This window comes from Anastrepha ludens, chromosome 5 (assembly GCF_028408465.1).
Source record: "Anastrepha ludens isolate Willacy chromosome 5, idAnaLude1.1, whole genome shotgun sequence".
Classification (NCBI taxonomy): Eukaryota; Metazoa; Arthropoda; class Insecta; order Diptera; family Tephritidae; genus Anastrepha; species Anastrepha ludens.
Genome location: NC_071501.1, coordinates 102,414,866 through 102,438,742, shown reverse-complemented (window position 1 = coordinate 102,438,742; position 23,877 = coordinate 102,414,866). Strand labels below are relative to the sequence as shown.

Sequence of the window (23,877 nt, the reverse complement as noted above, 5' to 3'; positions counted from 1 at the left end):
TCGCATTTTATATATTAAACCGTTCGCATAATTTTTTAATTTTTCATTTATTATCCTGGTTCATTATCTAAATTTAGAGAACAAGTTAATGTTAAGGTTGTTTACGGGACAAAGTATACCATTCACCTGCAATTCATTCGGCTACGACGGTTTGTCCTAGTGATCTGTGGTTTTTTCTGTTGCTTCGTTTGCTTGTTTGCATTCTCATTGAAATTTTGACTTTCAAAAGAATGTCTTGCACCAAAATTCCAGAAAAAAATGTATTAAATTTTAATGTTGTACTACTGCTATCACCTTTTCTAGGCTCGTCTTGATTTTACATAAGGTGAACTCATATAAGTTATCACTAGACCAGCTGATGATTTTTTCGTTTGGGTGGTTTGATTGTCAAAGTGATCTGCTTTGCTCACATACTTTTTTTCTTTTTAAAAAATTACCGTTATATGCAAGTTCCACCGATTTCGCCCGTTTTCAATACCAGTCTGTCGGATAGTGGAATACCAGACCCGCCGTCAAGTGGGTTTAACCCAATCCTCCTTTGGACCAAACCTGTTGAAATAGCACGTTTTATGGGCCTACCGTTAGATGAGTTAGATGATGACGCTCTCTGTATTACGAAGGTGGTAAGACAGTTAAGTTTTTAAGTTGAGATTCCGCTAGATATATGTACAATTACAGGAGGAAGGGTTGTAGCAGACTGTCTCAGTATTATTCTCATAAAATACATTACCCATCATGCTGTAAGGTAGGAAGGCTCAGTTTGTCGAAATCTCTAAGGGGTGGATATAATTTAGGATTTTAATGCTTGATTTTACGCAAAAAATATCATTGAAGGTGGGCGAAGATAGGATTGGGTGACGTAATTTTTTAGTATGTTTTTTACAAAATTCTAGCTCCTCTCTAGCTTGAAAGAATGCTGGTTGGGACCAAATAGTGAGGGTAGGAGACTGTAGTCGTCAAATTGCAGTTTAGTTTGGATTAAGTGGACTTTTCAAAAAATTCGTGCTAATTGTGAGCGAATTTCTTCTAGACCTCTAGTAACAGGATGACACATATGATCCTAATGTACATTCTGTGTTTTCAATAAATGAAATAAATCAAGATTTCACTGTTTATTAATTTTTTATTTTCTTACAATAATGTGGCAATTTCGTGTATTCCAGTGTATATTTTATTTTACCTAAAATACTAACTTTTACTTTAAATAAATAAATCCTATACATAAACAGTGCCATAGCGCTCTTTTGCCCTTTTTTATATAAGTATGTTTATGTATGTATTAAACGCAATATTTTTTGCAAATGAATGAACTTATACGACTACAAACTAGAAATATATAGGTTATGTGTATATACATATGTGCATACATATGTGTAAAATATTTAAGAAGTTTCAACAATAGATTTAGTCAAACAAAAAAAATTAAATAAAAAGAAATTTCCCACAAAATTTTTAAAAATTCTTATAAAGTCTGTAGAATAATTACATTAAAAAATAACACTTCCTATAAATAAGATTGAAATTTATTTTACAAAACTAGTAAATAGATGAAGTATTTAAGTTACGATGAAATATTATAACAATTTTTTTATGATTGAATGAAATAATGAATTAAAGGAACTTAGGAATAGTATGAAAAGTTTGCAATTATGCAAACTGAATTTAATGTTAAATTGTAATTAACAAATAAGGTAACCAAAATAGCTAGAAAAATGTGAGTGGAGCGAAAATATAATCAATCTTCATTTTAAGAGTTCATAAAACACCTGGTGAAGAAATTTATATTTCTATACCATGCCGCAGATCGGTGACATATTTTGAAAACATTTTAGTTTAATTAAAAAAAAAAAAAAATAAAATAAGTAAGTCTACGTAACACTTTAGTTATTTTTCTATACCACGCCGTAGATCGTTTTAGCACATTTTAATTTAATTTAATTTAAAAAATAATAATAATAATAAAATAAAATAAAGACGTAACACTTTAGTTATTTTTAGTGACAATTTTAACATCAAAAATGCTAAGGTATGTTCTGTTATTTTTAGTCAAACTTTTCTAGCATATTCTTGACAGTTGACAACATAAAAAATTCTCAAAAATGTTTAGTTTCCCGAGCGGTGATCGATATTAGAAAACAGTTTTTCAGGTTATGCTTGAGTATATTGAGATTTTGGTTTGGAGTGCTTAAAATTCAAAATTTAATTATATTTTCGCTCCCGCAGTACATCTTCATATCTACTTACATACATAAGGGCTCAAAAAGGCATACTTATATACTTGTAATTATATAAGTCTTCGTGCAGCGGGTATTTTCGAATTCGTGTCTAAACAGCCTTCAGATATTCAATATAGTACAAGTATTTGCAGCGCACTCCATACAACTTTACATACAATACAGGTACATAATTGCATGTACATACATTTGCTTATGCTTATAAATAACAATAGCTAGGCGATTGGCTTTTTTCAACTTCCAAAAGTGTAATATTCTTTTTACATTATTAACAATTTTTGACCTCAACTCGTCGTTACAACAATTTAGCCTAAATAACTATTGACTCATATAGAATATACAATCAATCATCAATCATTTAGATATAACGATATTTTACAAAATTTGAGTAAAAGATATTTGCGATAATACAAATTATAATTTACATGTCGTCAGATAATTACATTCTTCATAATTTTTAACAAAATTTTACATTACTAGATTTTACATTGCAATCAAATGTAATGGATATTAAGAAAACTGCTCTTTTATGTAGTTCACCTTTTATGCTTTCCTTCTCTTTCTTTCTTTCTTTGTCTCTTTCAAAGTAAATCAATAGTGTAAGTTTTTCTGTTTTTTATGTATCGATATGGCAAAACTGTTGACTGTGCTCGTGCCAATTACTCTTTATTTTGCGTTGCTTTTTGTTCATTTTCGCCGTGCCTTTTAACTAAAAACTAAATTAAAAATGAAGTTATATTTATTTGTCATGGAGTAACAAGTAAAATAAAGTTTTTGAACAAGGGCATACGTAGGCAAGCATGTGATAGCGTCCATTAAATTATGAAAATTTTCAAAAAATAACGTTCAATTCAAAAGAAGCGTTAGTGAAGATGGGCTCAGTGATATCGGCATGATGTAATGGCATAATTTTAGCAGGATTAAACAAAAATTAAGCACATGTCATATGTATGTATGTATGAAATATAGAATTTGAATAAAAAAAATATATATTCAATTAAGGGAACAGGCCGAATGAAAAAATTAAGTTGAGTTAATTTAAGTAGCAACTATTTTTAACACAAACTTTTTTTAATTAAATAATTTTTGTTTAAGCCCACAATTTAATGGCTAATATGAATACAGCCAAATATGTATCGTAATATAATATCAATTATCAATTTCATTTAATTCATTACCGTTACTAAAATGGTCAATATATAATATTAACTGCGCCTATAAGCATGCTATGCTTAGTGCATAATAATGTACGGTCAGTGTAAAACGATTTTATGCTTCCAATGCATGGGATGGGATTTTAAAAAAAGTTGTTCAAATATAGCATCGTCGAGCTTATTATCGGGGTGATAATTTTTTAAAAATATTTTTCTAGTATTTTCACGTAATCAATTACATTTGAACAAACAAAAACAGAATTGTCTTAAGTGGTAAATGCACGGTTAAGTTTCAACTTAAGGGGTTCGGGGTAGTCAGAATTTTCAAAAAATTTGATTTTTGTTTTGCTTTTTCTTAAAGTATAATATCTTAAAAATATTGTGCGAAAATTTGAAGAGAATCTGACAAATACTTTTCGAGTTATTCAACAATTAACAAAGGGCGCTCGGGCGCTCCGAAGCTCGAAAGCAAAACTTTAAATGCGTAAATGTTTTTTGAACTGGTGATCACTGTAACTTAAAAACCGCTTGGTAGATTTCAATAAAATGTATACTGCTTTTGAAAAACATAAAAAACTCGTGCCTGATCAAAACATTTTTAGAATTTTTTTAAACAACTAGTTGTCAGTTTTTTCTTGAAAATCTGAAAATTTGTTTCTGAGGCCGCCATATTGTTAATTTTGAAAAAAAAAAACGTCGATCAGGCACAAGATTATCTATTAATAAAACTAATTTCTCTTGTCCGATTGATTTTAAATGAATCTCCAAGGACTTGTGATGATCACCGCAAGGGACCTCAGGAGAAACGGGCTCCACACAAACAGCGATAACATTTACAATTATTATTATTATTTTTTATTTTTAAAGTCAAGCCGAAACACGATGTATTAATGCAATTAAATTAAATAAAGCAACTGACAAGCAAAAAAAAATTATTGAAAATCATAATTTTTTCGGACCTCTGACTACCCCTAACCCCTTAACTGCACAAACAAGAAGAAGTTCGACAACTGTGAAATTCGACTCATTAGATTTATAGTGAACGTCACTAAAAATCATACAATTAATTTTGTTTTTCTTTTTACAATTTTCCCAATTTTTGCTACAAACTCGTGTTAGGTATTTTAGTCTAAAAAATTTATTCATATTAGAATTAAAGTGTCACGGTTTTTATACAATTTTTAAAAATTGTTTAAGAACTTGCGAAAACTGAATAAAATAACCTTAACTTTTCAAATATTTGAACAACATTTTTTAAAAGTTTTTAGAAAATTTAAAAAAGATCGGCTAATTTCAAACTTTTTAACTTTGCTTTTTTAATTTGTAGCTTCTTCAATTTTTGACTACTACAAGTTTGAACTGGCTACTATTAACATTTATACAGCGCTTCCCAGTGAGTTTTGCGCTTTTTCTTCATACATAAAAATAAACAAGTCAATGCGTTATTGTAAATTTGCAACAAAGTATATTTCATTTAATATAAAAAGGCCTTCATAGCCGGAGAAATTCTAAAAAATTGTAATAAAATATTGGAAAAATTTAAAAAAGATGAGAATTCTATTTATACTGCTTTTATAAAAATATTAAATACAAACTATATTTTTTATAAAAAATTAAACCATGCAAAAAATCGATTCTCAGCGCCATTTAGAGTAAATTAAAATTAATGAACAATTTTAGTAGCCCTTTTCTGCAGATGCAAAATTATATTTTGTTAACCGAAGATAGAATAATTGCATAACCAGTACGTGGTCTGCTAGAATTGTTACAGCTCGAATCAGATATAACCTTTTCAGATCGAAAAAAAAATCAAGGTCTTCTTTTTTACTACTACTGAAATTACCTCGAATAGCATTTATAATTTCAAATTTTGAAGGTTGTTCATAGGCAGTACGTCAAAAATGACACTCACTTTGCTTCACTCACAGTTTGTATGTTCTTTGTCAGACGCTTAAATCGCTTCATTTGTTGATCAAAGAAACTTTGTTTTTTTTTAATGAAAAAATTTTAAGATTATTGTCAAACATTTTTTTTTCATTTAAGGCCACCTATGGATCATCTTATTGGAGTTAAGAGCCAATGAAAGAGAGTAAAGTTTAGTTTAGCTTCAGTGGGGTGACAACGGAGCCCTACTTTTTGCAATGAAATATAAGTTAGCCTCAGAAAGAGATAGGCAAAAAAAAAAAGCAAAAACAAAAAAAAGGAAAAGTATCCAAACCCACTTTTCTTTGCAGGTTATTTTCAAAAAATCTATTTAATAAAACTAAAAAAAAATTATTGTCGCCAAAATTTGAGAATCACTTCCAGATCTTCCAATTTATTTTGCGGATAAATGCATACAACCATTATTGTATATAAAATAGAATTACTATTCCATATTCCGAGAGAATTCTACGTATATGAGAATTCTTCCTACTTTGAAGCTTGAATATGTAAATTCTATGATAAAAGGAAATACTCCTTCAAAAACATGAAACTTGCAAATGAGCCTCTTTACAAGAAATGGCAGACATGTAAACAAAAATCAGAAGCTTGAATTAGTATTGGAAACATTTGATATTTCTGAAAATTATCACAACTCTAAGCTGCAGTTACATAAGTTCTTAGTGGAAATATGTTACCAAAAATAATAATTAATTATAGGTTACCCTTATAATAATAATAATATTAGGTTACAAAAAACAAAAAAAAATGTTAAAGTCAGATAGTCGTTTTCCTTTTGGTATTAAAAATGTTAGCGAAAATTTGCCCAATTAAAATTTTCTTTGTGCTGCATAAAATCTTTTTAACCTACTTTAGATCACGCGGATGTTAAGCTTCATGAAATTCACATATACGTTCAAACCCAATTAAAGAAATTCGCAAGTCTCTTAAGTCGTGCAGGATTTAGAAAAAATCTATTTTTAGGTTTAACAACAGTTTAAGGTCGTACAGACAATATTAAACTGGTAATATTCTTAACCTGTTTTAAAAGGCTCAATTCCGCCAAAGATGCTTGTAAGATTTTAAAAGCGTTTTTACCGATAGCGCCTTGTTTTTTTCTAACAGAGCGGAGAGGTTACTTGAAGATTGTAGTACGGATTGATTTACAAATTTGCAAGTAGCTTTGTAATTACACTTTATTTGAAAAAAAAACACAGTCATTCTATTATTGAAACCAAGGTGAATCTATTAAAGGTGGTATTGACAAATCAGCTGATTTGTTGTTTTTTTTCTTTCGCCGTGTTCATGTGGCTGTCAGCCCAGAATAAATCAAGGCGAGTTCATTTTTTGTTTTCTACTTCTCCAATACCTTGCTTTGACAATCAAACGTACAAAATATTGTTGCTATTTTATTAGAAAAAAGCACTTACTTAGGGTATGAATTTCCAACCATTTACAAACATTTTAGTTCATTGTTCCAGGCCTTATAGTCCAAAATTTTTGAATTTTTTTCAAACAATAAAAACCAACTGTATTTGTAATCAAAAAAGCAACTTGGCGGTGTTGAAAAATATATCTCCATACTCTTTAATATTATGAGTAATAATAATGAGGACCTAAGTACCACCTAGGAACACCACGGGAAAATATAATATATATATATATACATACATACACCTTTCTGGGTGTTTAGCCGGGCTCCTATTCCCATTGTGGTGTTAATTTTGATGTTGTTTTACAAACGGTTACAGTTTTGGGTCGACTCCGAACGGCAGATGGTTTTTTATGAGGAGCTTTTTCATGGCAGAAATACATTCGGAGGTCTGCCATTGCCTGCCAAGAGGCGACCGCTACTATATTACAAAAAACGTTTTCTATAATTTTGGTGTTTCATGCACGGAGATTCGAACCTACAGGGGTCAATATACGGGAAAATATGGTATATCTATAATAGTTATTTGAAAGATTAAAAAAAATAATGATTACTGTGGTAAAAAAAATTTTTTCCAAAAATTTACGGTTCTACACATTTTAACTCAAATTCTGTTTAAAGCAGAAATTGTGCGGCAAAAAAAATTCTCGTTTATACAAATCGACTCGTCCTCTTAAATATGCTAGAAACGCATTTTTAAATACAGTAAGCGCCAAAAGAGATGTTACGTGTAAGTACATAGTTTTTTTTAATCAATGTATTTCTTTTGTAGTTTTTTTCAGACTTTAAAGTTTAGGTTTATTGGAAAACCTAAAAAATTCCAAAAATTAAAAAAAAAAATGGCGAACAATTTCTGTTAATTATTGTACAAATGCGATGCGAAAAAAATATATTTAATTTGCCATTTATTTTACGCTCACCGTGTGCAAGCAACAAGAACTGAACTCAGACTATTATATTCTACTCTTAATTTGTGGACATTTAAGTATTGCGTTCTCGAACGCATTGATCACACAAACGGCTGTACAAATATTTTCTGAGCGGTTCTTAAATTTCAAAAGAATTCTGAAGTTTGCGCAAAGCATCTAACGAAGAAATTCTTCAGTTACTCCGAAAGAAAATTGGTTGATTTTTAAATACTTCCAAGCAATCTAAAATACTTTGCGAAATATCTTATTGAAGCTGCGATTTTTCTTTTTCGTCGATGTGGATGAAGTGGAACTGCGATTACTATTGCTAGCGATGCTACTGCCATTACTATAATTGCCATTACTATTTGCGTTACCATTACCATTACCATTGTCTGTGGCATTGGTGCCAGTCGTCGCCACACTGCTTGCCGCTATGCTCTCGCCTGACGACAGTATGGCCTCTTCGAGTATGCGAAATGAATTCTCTGTTCGGCTATTGGGTAGCAATATCTCCGAGAGCGATGATGAATCCAAACTAACTGTTGGTGAGGCGCGCATAAACCCACCACTCGCTGACGCCGAGCCACTTAATGGTTTGGATTCTGCATTTTTTGAACGATACCATTCCCAAGAAGTTGACTCATGGGGATGTTTAGTCGATTTTGATCCACGCAATTTGTTGCGACTTTTGCCGAAGGGCGATTTAAAGAAACCAGGTGTTGTGAGACGAGTTAGCTTTTTGCCTGATTTCTTACTATCAGTATTCACCTCCACACCATTGTTTACCTGATAACCAGACGGTCCTTCGGGCATGAACTCGTTGTACGCCAAATCGGAGGTTGGTATGAAATTGTCGAGGTCATCTTCTTCGAGTCGTAAGCTTTCATCATATTCAGCGGCGCTGATTTCCTCTGGCGCTGTACTATTCAAGCTCGCACTGCCCATAAACTCATGCGATACCGAGGTTTGTCGACGTGGTAGTAGTGATTTTCGCCTCGACTTGTTTCCAGCGGGTTTGTTAAAGTTTTCATTACCATTTAACACCGGCGCTCGTGGTGGACGGCCATTATTCGTTCTTTCGAAGCTCTCCATTGATTCTGCAGCTTCATTTGTTGCTTGCAGCTGTGCTAGATGACGACGTGCTTGCTGCTGCGTATGCTCCGTATTCGGCCAAGAGTGCTTCTCACCTTTGCGTCGCTGTTTGATGTTTTGGGCACCGTGACTGCCATTAAGTGTGGCGCCCGAATCACTTGTATAACAAATCGAGATTTTACGCTCGCGCTGTGACACATTTCTTGCCGCATCGCCCACAGATTCAATGGCTTCATGCTCACCGCCACTACCTGCACCACTGCGTTCCTTAAGTATCATTAGCGCCTCTTCACTGGGACGTCGCATTTTTTCGCTGCTCTGCTGATGATCCGAGAAATCTTCAAAGGATTTGCGCCGATTTAGTTTTTTCTGTATTGCTGCCATCGCACTGGATGCCTTCTTTCTGTTCGCATTTGAGTAGAGCGCCAACACCTCCTTGGTTTCGCGTCGCATCGCACGATAGAAGAGTATACTCACCATGAGCACAAGAAAAACAAAGGCACCCACAAAGATTATAACCACAATACAGGCATGCACCTGCAACGACAAATCGTCCAGCTCCTCCTTCAGCTGGGAATTGCGTTGGGCGAGCAACTGATACAATTCGTTTTGTCGCCGACTATGCTCCTCCAGCGTGCGTACGGTTTGTACTGTTTGGGTGAGTGTGAGTTGTAGTTCTTCCACTTGCTTCTTGTAGCGTCGTGATAACTCTTCCAGATATTGCCCGGACAGGGACATATTTCGCTCCAGCGCCTGCAGGATAAAAATGACGAACACCACATTAATTAAATAAGCGATAGAAACAAGCATATGTATGTAGCCATGTATAAATTTTGTACAAAGGCACCTGAATGAAGTCGAATTGAAACTGAAAGGAAAAGGATAAAGTTAGCCAAGTGCAAGTGCAGTAGCACAGTGAAACGCACAGTGAAGCGAAGTTAACAAATATCAGGTTTTGTTTCAAAAGTAATAGTCAGTAATGAGAAATTAAATTTGGTAAAATTAAAAGTTAACGTAAAAAGAGAAATTTTCCGTTTCCAAAACCGACACTACAGGAATGGTAAATGTTTGATGGGTAATGCGAGCTGAGAGAAAAACTGGACTTCCATATTTGAAATACACACAATAAAAATAAAAAAAAACGCCGAAATAAAGTTCTTTCCCGAATCAGGAACGATTTTTTTTTTGGAAGAGGAATTGATGATACTCTCCATCATTATCATTATTTAAAACAAAAATTCCCAATAAAAGACGTTATACCTGAAGTGATGATAATTTTAAAATCTTTTCAGAAAGCCGAAATTATGGAAATTTTTCCTGAGATAGAAACAGTTACAGGAACAAAAAAATTTATTCGGAAATAGAAGCGGGAAAACCGATTTTATCGAAAGTCGTCGGCGATTTGAAGGTGACATTAAGCTGGTTTTTTTTTGACAGCTTTGTGTTAGATAAAGCCAGTCGTGTGTCTCAACATTCCAAAATAAGGGTAAAAAAGAGAAGCTTCGAGGTAATTGAGGCGAAAAGCCAGAGCAGCAAAACAAAAACTTTGCTCTCTTTAAGGACTCAATACAGTTAGGGTTAGGTTGGCTTTTGTAGGCCAATCGTTTAAAATGTTGGTAAAATGATCGGAATCGACGAGTCCGGTCGACATGTGAGCAATTATTCTTTTGCCATGGATTGGATATTAGAAAATATTAGAAAACTGTTTGGAACCAAAATAATTGCAGCTAAGTTAATTTCACCGCCAAAATAAAGCGAAAGAAAAGCTTTTAAATCACCTAATACATCTTTCCCAAGCCTTTTCAAGCACACTCTCGCGAGCTAAATAAGTAAATAAAGAGCAAATATAAAAATTAAAATTTTTCAAGTACACGCTCGCGAGTTCAAAATTTAAATAAACCTACCGAGCGAGTTTTTTTTTCGCTTTATCTATTCGTTGTCAGATACCCCAGGCTATGTTAAAAATAAAAGGCGACGGAGGAAGCATTATGCATTATTAGCAAGCACACAAAAAAAAAAAACATAAAAAAAGTAAATTTTAGTCTGGGAGTTGAAATATAACTCTCTCGGTTTCAAAGCTGAAAGTATCGGCATGTTCGGGGTTATGCATTTAAGGTGCTTTTTGCTTTCTCGGGTGGGTCGCTTAGCAGATTGTAAATATTTTCGTGCACTGAGTAGAAAATCAAACTGTTCGGCAGAAATAAATACATATTAATAATGCTTCAAACATGGAAGTCTAAAAAAAATTAGCTCGTGAGTGTACCAAAATGAAAAATACCAGTTCGTTGATGCTTGTCGAAGAAACGCTATAGAGTTTTTTTAAAGTTAAAAATACAAATTTCTGATAGAATGTAGGTAGTTTTGAACACAAATTAGAGAAGTGTAAAATAAATTTGCAAAAATTGCAATTTTTTTCCTTAATATCTTATCATTTTATCATACTGTTCTAATTTCAACTGGATTCTAGACCTGCGTAACGCCAACAAAAAATATTCACCTACAACACAAATCATATGGTGTCTAATAAAAAGCGGCATTACGTGAAGAAACCAAAGAGCCTTGCGTTAGTTAAACTAAATGGAGTAACAATTTCAAACACGCAAATTTGCCATTATTAATACCCGCCCAATCGCAACAACCAGTAACACAAGGCGGCAAAGGAGAACTAACTATATATACACACAAACATACTTATAGATATACGTAAGGATTAAGTAAATGCATCGATAACAGCTAGTTCAATGAGCCACCAAGGAGAATGTAAAAAAGAGCTAAAAAAATAAGCCTTAATACGTAGAACCTGAACGAAGAAGTGTGTTAGGGTAGCAACGAAGTAACGAGGTGGTTAATTTCACTGACAGCCACAGCAACGAAGTTAATCAATAGCTCGTTTTCTTGTTTTTATCTAACTTTCTTGCACCGGCGCATCAAAGAGGTAACTTAGGTGAATGTGGCCGGTAGGATATACCGCCGTTCTATGTGGCGCTGGCTATACCACTCTGGGCATCGTTTCGAGTCCATGTAAGAAATTCAAGGTTAACTGAAGAATGTTTCGACAATCGGAAAAACCTGTTCGATACTGGAGAAAAAAAGTTGACATAAACGCACTTTGTGGGAGATTTTTTACTGTGACGGATATCTCTTAATAAAGCTGTATCACTCAGATTCTCAAAATATTCGGGACTCATGAATTTCGTCTCTTTCTCCAGAGTGCACGACATGCGTAAAGCAGGTTTGTTAAGCCCCGGAAGAGAATTACAGAGGGACAGCGGGTTGACGGTTGGTGATTAGCTGATCCATTTCCGTCGAAATATTCGGTCGGGGACGGAAAACACTGTTGTGACGGCCCGGTTTTCAGCTGATATTTTGTGGTTATAATAACATTGATTTTGTAATGGAATGTTTTCGTTTCATATATTTATGAAACACCTCGTTGAAGCCCATTGTTACACAAAAATAACTTATTTCCAAATTATTGATAATTTGCCATCAAGCAATCAGAAAAGCAACCCTGAGTCTTCAACCCATCGGAGAAAATAGAAATGAATCTAATTATTTTGACACCGTAAAAATAACTGACAGCTTCAGTTCGTCCCCGACGCATTTCTGTGCAATTTCATGCTATTAAATGTGTGCTAATTTTGACAGCGGATATCCGTCAACCCTTTACCCGCTGTCCACTGCAATTGTGTTCAAGGGGTAAGACATATAGCTCTGATTCCTTCTGATAATGGTGTGAGCTGTTAGCAGCGGCATGGCTGTGGAAAACTCTTTTCTGCCCAGTCTGAGGAGTACTGGCGAGCGTCTCATATTCAATTCTGACCTCATGAGTTTAGTGTAGTCACATATTTGATAAAATTTTTTCTTGTAATTAGTTTACAGGTAGCGAGCGCTAGCTTAAGAGGTTGTTTGTTGGTTCATTGCCAGGTCTATTGCTGTATTCCAGTAGCCATACAAGCTGAAGAGAAATCTGCTAAACTATTGTCTTAAGAGGTCTGCGGTAATTTACTACAGTTTGGGGTTTTTTGTGAAAGTAGCTGCATTCAATTCACCAACCATTTAGCGAGTAGTGAATAAAACAACGTTGCAAAAGATTTGATAGTACTGCATTACTTTCGTTTTGACAACCAGTTATGTAATCCCATAATCACGTATAGGATTCCGCTAAGTGCCTAAAAACAAAGTCGCTTGATCATCGCCAAATTGTTGCAGCTTTGGTACACAAATTTTTCGCTTAGCGAAAAGCGGAATACCAGGTTAATCGATAGAAGTTAGTATAAGCCGCTTTCAGAGCTGCATGTCTGACTGAAAATATAAGGACGTTGTGATAGGTATGCGACCCTTTCTGATCGAAGGCATTCAATAACTTTCTTCATTGACAATGACTTCTTTATTCCTGATTGTTCTGAGATATTACTCCTAACTCTATTATCCAGTTTGCAGCCACGCGAGCAGAAGCGAAGATAAGCAATTGAGCCGGGAACTGTCTTTGCCTCAAACAACTAGAGTGTTAGTTGAAGAGATAAATATGAAATAATATTGTAGAGCACGTGTCAGTGGTAGTACTGTTAGCATACATATGAAGCGGTTTAAAATGATTAAGAAACAAAATATTCGAGATTCGAGGTTTTACTTTAATTGATAATGAAATGTGGGTGTGCCTCACATTATTCCATCACGGTGATTATAAATTAAATTTAAAAAAAAAGAACAAATACGTTTAATACTCACTTTGATGCGGTTCGAAAGGCGTATAAACACACTCTCCGACTGTGGGCCACTGGGTATTTTTTGCTGTAGATTCACACCCGGTTGATTGCCGTGTACACTGCCATCAGTAGATAAGCCACCAGCTGCCATTACCGGCGCTGCTGTTGTCGAGGTGATCAGGTTATCGATATTCTCCCAAGAGGCGTTATCCTCCTCACTGCGCGTCCCCAGTGTGGGTGTTGCTGTTGTTGACGGCGTAGGATGCAATGGCAGCGTATCGTCGGTGCTTACGTCGTCAGCGGGTATTTTGTTGGCGTCCATACTTGCAGGTGGTAAAGAAGTTGTGGTGGTGGTGCTGATACTGCTACTACCTCCATCTTCAATATATTCACCACTACTACTCACCTCTTCTGTGGTTGGTTCATTGAATTGCGGCTGATTTTTTTCTTGCGGTTCTGTAGGTGTAGGTACATTGAATATATTTACATCGGCTGTTGGTTCCTTTCCACCATTATTGAGCGGTGCATTGGTAGTTGTTTCTATTGCTTCGACTTCGCCCATTGGTGGTGGACGTACCAGCTGTTCGTCATCAACGCCACTGCTAGGAGTGCTTGCTGTGCTCGGTACAGCGCCTTCACCGCTAAACGTAGCTTCAACGCTCTCAGTTGTAATGCCGCTACCTATGTTTGTCGTATCTTGCGTTACTAATTTCTTTTGCGTGCTATCGATTATTCTGATGTCATCTTTTTTCAATTTCTTGTCGATGGTGAGATTCAGTGGCGGTTCCGTTAAGACATTTTCGCCTTGCGTGTCCTGTGAAGCGGATGCAGTCGACTTAATTTTATTTTGCGCCGCTAACAGTTGGCAGAGCGCGCCCACATATTCCACCGGCAACATATTCAGGTAGTAGCTGTGTTTCACATTCCTTTCCAAAGCATGGCTATATGGCTCATTCGTACACTCTTCATTGGCAATTTTTGCTTTCAGTTCAATGCCATAATGCCTGGCGCATATTTGCGTATTAAGTAGATCTTTCAACAGCCAAGGCACTTTGAGCAACGCTTGCAATTGTTGGTATTCACAAGAGAGCGCATTATTGATGCGCGCTACCAACGGCTGATTACAGTTGGTGGTGCAAATGTATTGCCCCGTCGCAGGGGTACGGCACTGAGACGAAGGCGTCTGCACGCGCGTCAACGTTGTATTCTGTTGATGGACCGGTTTGACAAGCACTTCGGCGGCTTTCTTGACTATTGAGAGCACTGCGTCAGAGGCGGATTTGAAAAGATTCATATCTGGGCTCATTGCGTGCACTTGTTCTTGCCCAAATTCATCATCGAAGTCCTCCAGGTCGCCATGTGGTGTATTCTCCGTTTCGAAAGCTTCAAATTCTGATGTGCCGAAAACGCGAAAAAGTGAGACGGGGCAGAAGTGCTCTTTGGAGTAGTGCGAATGTATGTCGACGCGCACAAATTTACCAAATAAATGCGGATGCAAATCGAAACTCTGTACATTTCGTTTATCCTCCGCTATAAAACGTCCCACATTCGACCAATCGCGTGTGGGAAAACGATTCGAAACAGCCACGGTGAAATTTTTTGGTGAAGATGAGAACAATTCAAAATTGGCCAATTCAACTTTCTGTGCCTGTATCGCTTCGCAGAGTTCAACCACAAACCAAATGCGATTACCGCAAGGGCTCAACATATATTCATCTTTAGACGAACTTAACACAGCACCCGTGTTGCTTGCATCTGGATTGGAGGTGATTATTTTGGCACCACAATCGGGTGCCGCATAGTTTTTGTTGCGCATTTTAAGCGGCGGCGGCCGTTTACCATCGCCATTGGTGTGATTCTTTTTCTGTGTCGATGTATTCACCACTTCTTGCTCTTTCGCCTGCTGCTTCTCGGCCGCTTCCATTTGCTTTTGTGCCCACTCCGAGAAAACGGGAATGGGTACCTCTTCTGCCGTGAGATTGTTGCCCGCATTGCTATCGCCTCCAGCAGTTTCTGTGGCAGTTGTGAGCGTGGTGGAGGGTGTAGGGCTGGCACCCTCATTTTGCGTAGGTAACGTAGGCGTTATTGCCGCTGCAGGTGCTGCCACATTCGTGACATTTTCGTTTGGAATGTTTTGTGGAATTTCACTTGAAGTGAGATCTGAGTCAAATTGCGAAGGCTGCGGTTTTTCACCACCACCAGAATCGTCAAATTTGATGATTTCTTCATCTGAAAAGAATTAATTGAAGTAGATAAAAAGGAGTGCAGGCAAGTAGAACCCAAGAAATATAACAAGTTAATAATGGAGCACCAATAATGGAGAGGGCATCAGTGAGCTACGCTGGAAGCGTTGCAGAGGGGCAAATCCAGCGAAGAGCAGTTGGATTGCCTATTGAGTTACTTAAACTCTGCTGCGAGCTTACCAACACCTTTCTAATTTTACGACGTGTGCATGACTCCGCAATTCTCTTCTACGACTATTGAATGAGCCTTCTTTATGTCGCATATAAAGTGCGTTTCGACATGCAACGAAATTCTTTTTTCAACTAATTTTGATGCTTCTTTTTGCGTCGGATGTATGGAGGATGAGTTGGTATCATCTCAGCAGCTTCTCCTTAGCTACCTTGCTCTGGCGGGGTCATGATCTAGGCATCTTGTCTCTTTCTTCTTTGCTACGCCTACTGATATAGCTGGCGTTGACATTAAAAATCTGACGCATCTCATCAGCAGCACAAGGCGGTTGACGCAAATGCAGCACAGTCATCGTTCATAATCTACACACTCTAAACCCATCCTCCTAACCATCCCACCACCACCTCTCCTCGCCCTTTCCCTTCATCCCATCGGTTTTCTCTTTCACCTTACCTCCTTCAAAATGGTATCACAAACGACGACTCCGTGTGCCCATTCCTTGGGCAACCATTCCAACCTAACCTAACTTAATTTTGATGCCTAGAAATTTTCACTTTCCGATGTGAACACCCGAGACTTTTTGAGATAACAGTAAATGATAAGTTATATTTTGCTGTCAAAGGCCTAATATCTACCAACCAACATGGTTTCGTTGCAAGTCGCTCCACTGTCACTAACTTGTCTATTTTCAATGATTACTGCATTTCAGCCTTCCAGAACAGATCTCAAGTTGATGCAATTTATACAGACTTCTCTAAAGCGTTTGACAAAGTATCGCACCGAATACTCTTGTCGAAGCTTGCATCATTGGGTATACACTCCACTTTTTTGTCTTGGATCAAATCATATTTGTCCAACAGACACTGCGTTGTAGCCGTCGATAATACGACATCCCGTGCATTTATTGCATCCTCCGGTGTCCCACAGGGAAGTATTCTAGGACCCCTCCTCTTTATACTCTTTATTAACGATATTGGTTCTTGCTTTTCATTTGCAGAACACTTGTTGTATGCTGATGATCTTAAAATATTTGCGGTGATTAACAGTGTTAGGGACTCTGAAAAGTTGCAAACCGACTTGCACAATGTCCGGAACTGGTGCTATTTAAACCATCTGTCACTAAATATTAGCAAATGCTTTCACGTAAAATATGCTAAATCAAACAACACTTTGCATACTTCGTATAATATTGCTGGCTTACCCTTGCAATCCGTTGAGGAAATTAAAGACTTAGGCGTTATTTTCGACTCTAAGCTGAATTTCACCAGCCATGTTAACCACGTCATAAGACGATCATATGCGATGCTAGCATTCGTTCGCCGAAATTGTTCTGCATTTACCAACCCACACACTCTCAAAACATTGTATTGTGCTTTTGTTAGATCAAGATTAGAGTATGCCGCTATTATTTGGAGACCGTACCAAATAGGTCTGTCTAATCGGATTGAGAGAGTGCAGAAAGTCTTTCTTCGTTTTGCGCTCCGATCTTTAAACTTTTCTGAACCTGTACCATCGTACCGCTCTCGATGTTTACTAATTGACTTAAAACCACTTGATAGCAGACGGTCTATTCTATCGTGCTCATTTATTATTCGTATTATTTCTGGATCTATTGATTGTCCTTCCCTCTTAAGTAAAATTCAATTTAATATACCCAATATGAGGCTCCGACAGTACGAAACCTTTAAAATTGGCTTCTCGAGAACCAACTATGGGATGAATGCTCCGATTCCTAGGGCATGTTCAGATTTAAATATGTTTTTCAATTCTTCTGGTGCTGATTTTACATGGCCGTATGGCATCTTAGTCAATCATCTTAAATCGTTCTTTTCTTAGTAACTAATAAACTATTGTACATTAGCTTAATATAGTCTGTAAGAATGTATCCATTCAAAGACAATAAATAAATAAATAAATAAATAAAGAAAAGTAGCTTTGGAGAATTCTTATCAACTTTTAATCAATTTCGACGAAGAAACTTCCTACGATGGATTGCAATATCAGAAAGTTACTTTCAACTCGGTACCGTAGCAAGTTTTCTATTGTGGGTTTAAAATTCTTTTACATTTAATTACTAAGTACCTTTTCTTATCACCTCACTGCTATTCTCCAACATCTCCATCGTATGATTTTCATGCTCGCGCGCTATGGTCTCTTTCGCCGCATCGATGACTAGTGCATCAATGTTGCCACGTGTTGGCTCCAAAATCTCCAATGGCAACTCTGTCACTGTGATTGTGGGAATCTCCGTGATATCGGGCAAGCTGCAAAGAAACAAAAAAAAAGTATGTTACATTTTAAAACGGATAAACCGAAGTGAATATCTTATGGTAATATTTAAAAGGGTTTTAATTGGAGCTCATTATGAGGTAACGAAAATCAAGGAAAAACTTGAAATTTAGATATGTAACCGAGATTACCTACAAGGCTGTTCAATATGTAAGCGGGCATTATTATACCGTGAAAAATATTTCATATGCACGTGAAACAATAGATTTTATATACAGTATCGGACAATTTATTTGCAACTGAAGCGCAAACTTCAATTTTTTTTTCTAATAAAGCCCTATTTTTATTGAGAAATCGGAAACATATTTTAAAATGATTAATGACATCTTTTTTCGGTTATATTCCAAAAAAGTTTAAAATACGTGAAAGTCCGCGACAAAACAATTGCAACTTCATTTGCTTTACTAATATATATAACGACCGATCCCTTGTTTCATTTTCTAACTGTATTGCGTTATTTTGATCGAGATATTTGCTGAGCATCATATGTGCGCAGGAATTTCTTGTGACAATACGCTTTAATTGAGAAATTTTTGAGAAAATTGAGAAATTTGTGCATGCGTATTATTGATTACTATAAAATAACGGAACTTCTCAAAAAGATAAAGTTAAAATTTAATATTTATAAGTCGTCGACTTCACGAATTATTGGGAATTTTATAAAACAAATAAAACTTTCGCAGTAGTGGAGGCCGATCACAAAAAACTGATGTTGGGACAGCAAGAGCGATAAAGAAATTTCCATTCTTCAAGTGCTCCACAGTTGGCACAAGAGCTTGAGTTACCAATCTGTTCAAGAACTATCGCTCGTTGCCTGGCCGAGGCTGATTTGCGTAGTCACCGAACCGCAAAGATGCCGCTGATTACACAGGCCGACAAAATTTAACCAACATTCAGACCCAGAAACCAGACTATATATTTCCGAAGGTTTATGATGCGCTGAATCCAAATCTGGCCTCAGAATTGCTCTATCATACCGCGAGCAGGCTAACCCACTTAACCGCAAGCAGGCTTACCCACAAACTCCAAATTTACATACTATTAATCCATATATTTCAGGCCCTCAAACCCAAGAAAATTAGTAATCGACTATATCATGTCTATGTTATCTTAATCGATTTTCAGGTGTAGGAAAATTTCGAAACATGAAAATTTCAAAATGCGATATCTCTGCGAAAAAAAATGATATTTGAGCAAACAAAACGCCATTTGAAAAAAGAAGGATTGTATTTAAAGATGCCATCCTTTAATTTTGGTGAAAGAAAACATCTGCAAGGCTACATAACCTCAAATATGGGCAAAAATGGGGTTTTTTGCACTTTTAGGTTAGGATATCTCGAAAACTCAAACTAATAAATTAATTTTAGTTATCAATCCGAATTTTGCATGGACAGAGAAGCAGATATTAGTTTAAATTATTTCGGATACTTTTCCTTGTAGACTAGTGTTAGTAAACGTAACCAGCAAAAACGGTTGTAGTTCGCTAACGATCACTCAAAATAGTCTGTAAGCAAGTGGAAATCTCTCCTTTTCAGCGGCGAGTCCAAATTCAATTTGGAAGGAAGTGATGGTATATGCTAGGACCGACGACTACGAAGCAAACTTCTTCAAAAATCATACTGTGGTACGACAGTAAAACGTAGTGGCTTTAGTCTGGGGATGTTTTTCCTCTTTCAGTTTGGTGTGACTTCATCGTATTAATGGTACAATGGATCAATATGTCTACAGAGGCATTATGGAATCCGTAATGCTGTCATATGCCGAGTGGGAAAAGCCGCTAGAGTGGGTCGTCCAACAGGACAATGACCCAAAGCATATGGTTGTTCCAGAAGAATAAAGTGGACGTAATGGAGTGGCTCCCAGATCTTAAGCTGCAATTATTATTATTGCCATAGCCGTAACTGTAACCATAGCTAGCGCCAACAGTACAGTATTTGATGATTAGTCATGCCGTAACCATAAACAGTATGGCTAAGCTATGGCACTACTAATCAAAGTTTTAACCCTGTAGAAACCTTATGGGAAAATGTAAAAAAGAGAATTAAATTTTTCCAAAGAATCCTGGAAGCAAGGAGATTATACTCCAGACTATCGTCGACAATTTGATAGCGTCAATACCAATGCGTTGCAAGGCATTTATTGAGAGCAATGGATCTGCATGAAATTTTCAGTTTTCCTAATTCTAATTTTCCTAATTTATTAAAGATAAGATCTTCAAGTTGCAATTGTTTTGCCTCATTGAATATATGTAGGTGTTGCATCCTTTTTTATTTCGATTTAAGATATGAATAAACCTCGTTTTGTTTTTGTGAATAAACATCCATTGTTTATAATAAAAATAAAAGTAGAGACCACAGAAATTTAACTGTCGTGCAATCGAGGATATTTACATTATCTTAATTCAGTTGCAAATGTTTTGTCCGATACTGTACATACATACATATGTACACACAAGGTGGTGCAAAATTATTCATCACTTTTGTTTTTGTATAACTTTTTTACTAAATAAAAACAAAATGATTTTGAGTGTTGGAAAGCTATATTTAGTCTTATGTACATATATGCGCTCCATTGCTTGCCTGTTTGTAGACTTGAGCTGTCTGGTTCACAAGTGTCAAATATGAATGACGTGCGTAGCAATTTGCAAAAATTATAAATCTTTCGATAGGGTGAATAATTTTGTGCAACTTGTTTCGCAGTTTTTAACTTTTGTTTTACTTAGAACTTAAGATGTGTGGTGTTTAGCTTTCCACTCCTTTTTTACTTATACATTTTTTATTGTATTATTTTGTGCTATTCATCAGACCCAGCAGGGTCTGCACAAACACGAAGGAGAAAAAAAAACTACCAAACAGCGCCAAAATAAAAAAAATTATATAATTTCCACCAAAAGAATAATAATAAAGTGCATACAATTTTTCTAATTCATATTATGCATTTACCTGAGAAACATCGTTGAGATGGCAATCAACTGCGAGAACCAAATCACCCAGAAGAAGATCAAAAACATAGTCAAATTAGTTTTGACTTTCTTCAGTTCACCGCAAACGAAATTCGTTACGATTTTCAGCAACATTATTTGTAATTATTCGATTTTTATTTTGCACACAAATTCTATACATAAATAAATATTTTGAATAAAAACACATAAACACATATACATACAATTATTCAACAGCTACATATGTATGTATGTAGCGACGAAGTGATGGAGGCAAATATTTGTTGATTAAAAATAAGAAACAAAAACTCAACAACACTTGGTTTGGTAGCATTTGTGACATGATGATCGCTTGTGTCTCTACGAACGCCACAATACACAAAAAAATTTTTTTTTTTTTTATTAAATTCAACCACTACGTTGGCAAACAAGTCTATCACAATGCAATAAATCAATTAGCAGTTTATATTAGCAAAAGCGGAGAGAAATGGTTAAATTTCAGTTTAATAAATGTAAATATTTTATTATCAGCAAAATGCACAAGCAATACACAAGTCGTATAAATAACTCAATAAATTAATCAATCAATTTGGCGAAGTAAAACAGAATATTTATATGAAATGTCCCGTTCAACAGCTCTGGCATATGCCGCTGATGACTGTGCGAACAATTTTAAAACACGTCAGCATAAAAGACTAAATGCCAACATACTGAAGTGATAAGAATTTACATAGTAATCGAAAATTCGAGTTAACACAGTACGTACATATGCACTCTGTATGTGTATGTTTATATACATGCACATTTTTACAAAGGGGCGAAAATAATGTCAGTAGTCAGTTTTAACAATTCGTAAAAAAGATAATAATTGAAGCTTCACTAACCACGGAAAGGCTGTTGCAAATACCTGGCAATGTTAAACAAATTTTCAGATAAATATTTACAACTATAATTAGTTGTGTTTTTAAATGCATGCTTGTAAATAGTAAATAAAAAATTAAATAACTATGCCAATTTAACGCTCTTCCCCTCATTTCTCTGTTCAAGTATGGTACATACGTGGAAATTTTGTATTATCGGCTGCAAAAAAAGTAACATCAATTCAATTTGAATGGGAGAAACAATAAACAATTAAGAAAGGGAGAGCAGTGAAATACTCTGCTCCATACATGCATTCAGCTACGGCCAAAAAAAAGAGACCCACCTCGCTTCATATGAAACTAGAGAGTAGAGTTCATAAACCGGTAATTACCACAGCGAAAATGCAGCCCTGAGTATGACGTTTGTCTACATCTCACTTATGATATTTCCGTTGCGTGAAAATTGTTTAGTATTTAAAGAAAGAAAAATTACAGAAAAAAAAAACACTGAAAAAGTGGTCGAATGATGGAGAGCAAACATACACTTTTTTATAATTTACTATTTTCTTTGTCAAAACCAGCTATTTTCTTAGCTATTATGCAATGCGTCCATGAACTGTTGAGCTATTCTGTTCCAAAGAAAATCTACCAGACTAGTTGCTCGAATTCTTGAATACCATTTACATTTATTTCACGTTAGTAAGCCTAATAGGGCGAAGAGAAAAAGAATAGCGTAAAAAATAGAAGATGGCACAAAATTAATCATCCAATGTTGTTTTGAAACAACTTTTTTACTAAATAAAAGAAATTGTGAAATGTTTATTTTAACCTTTACGCGCTCCATTGGTTGTCTGTTTGTACAGGTATACTGCAGCTGCCTATTTCCCAAATGTCAAATATGACCGATTTTTCAGAGTTGCATTCAATTTTGTTTGTGGAAAAAAATGTCTGCTGCAGAAATGTTGAGACTTTCTATAATGTCTTTGGCGCTTAGACTTTGTCCAAGTTTTTTTACATTATACGAGAATCAAAAATTGCCAGGAGGCAATAATTGCAACGCAGGAAAGCATCAACATCGTTTTGCATTCTGTGGTAAAATTTCTTTGCTATGACCATTTTAAATTTGCAATATTTTGCTTAAGTGTGTTTAGAAAAAATGAAAGAAGGAAAATTGGAGAGATATGTTGTTATGCCACTTAATACAACAGTATAAAGGTTGTAGATACAAATATTTTTGTCTGAAGTGACCCCTGGTGAAATTTTACGAGGAGTAATTTTTTGGAACATTTTAACCCACCAGCGACCTTCAAAATGCTCCTTTTCTCGGACTTTCTATAGAAGGGGCCAAAGCGCCCTTTCGCGAGAGAGCTAATTTCTTAAAATAAAAAAAAATTTATTATATGCAAATTTACTTTCATTTATCTCAATAGGTTCCAAATACACTTAATTTCTTAAAAATACAACAACAACCTTTTAAACACTTTAATGCGTTTATTTTTGCATATGCGAAGGTCTTGAAACGCGTCATAACTGGAGATAAGTCTTGGCTCTATGTTCCGACCTCATGCCAAAATAAACCAAAGAACGGAAAAATCGCATCAAAGTCGCCCAAGAAATGAGATCTTGTTAGCAGTTTTGTTCGTTTTTTCAACACAGTAAAGTTAACCGATATTTGAGCTCAATTGCATTAATAGCAGCATTTTTCCACTGCTAGCCATATCAGAATTAGAAAAAAACTTTGACATTTCAGTTAGGAGCCAAGATTCGAAAAACTTTTATAGAGGTCTAAAAGTATGGTCATACAATATATGGGTATTACTAAAGAAATAATATTTATTAATTTTGTTACCATTATCCTTTTCAAGACATGTAAAAATTGCCCTTTGAGATTTTTATTCCTTAAATAAGCTGTCACATAAG

At 35.5% G+C, this 23,877-nt stretch overlaps 1 protein-coding gene across 1 annotated transcript in view; it reads right to left on the bottom strand.

The window, feature by feature from the left end:
* Positions 1-5,649: 5,649 nt before the first annotated feature.
* The window catches only part of LOC128865270 (SUN domain-containing ossification factor), a 67,104-nt gene continuing 48,876 nt past the window's right edge, over positions 5,650-23,877 (bottom strand). Inside the window, exons 2-5 of the mRNA XM_054105425.1 lie at positions 21,099-21,270; positions 17,950-18,131; positions 13,478-15,684; positions 5,650-9,499 (exon numbers count right to left, since the gene is read on the bottom strand). Coding sequence (XP_053961400.1) covers positions 7,895-9,499; positions 13,478-15,684; positions 17,950-18,131; positions 21,099-21,232 — 4,128 coding nt within the window. The 5' untranslated portion in view covers positions 21,233-21,270 and the 3' untranslated portion in view covers positions 5,650-7,894. The remainder of the gene's footprint in view (positions 9,500-13,477; positions 15,685-17,949; positions 18,132-21,098; positions 21,271-23,877) is intronic.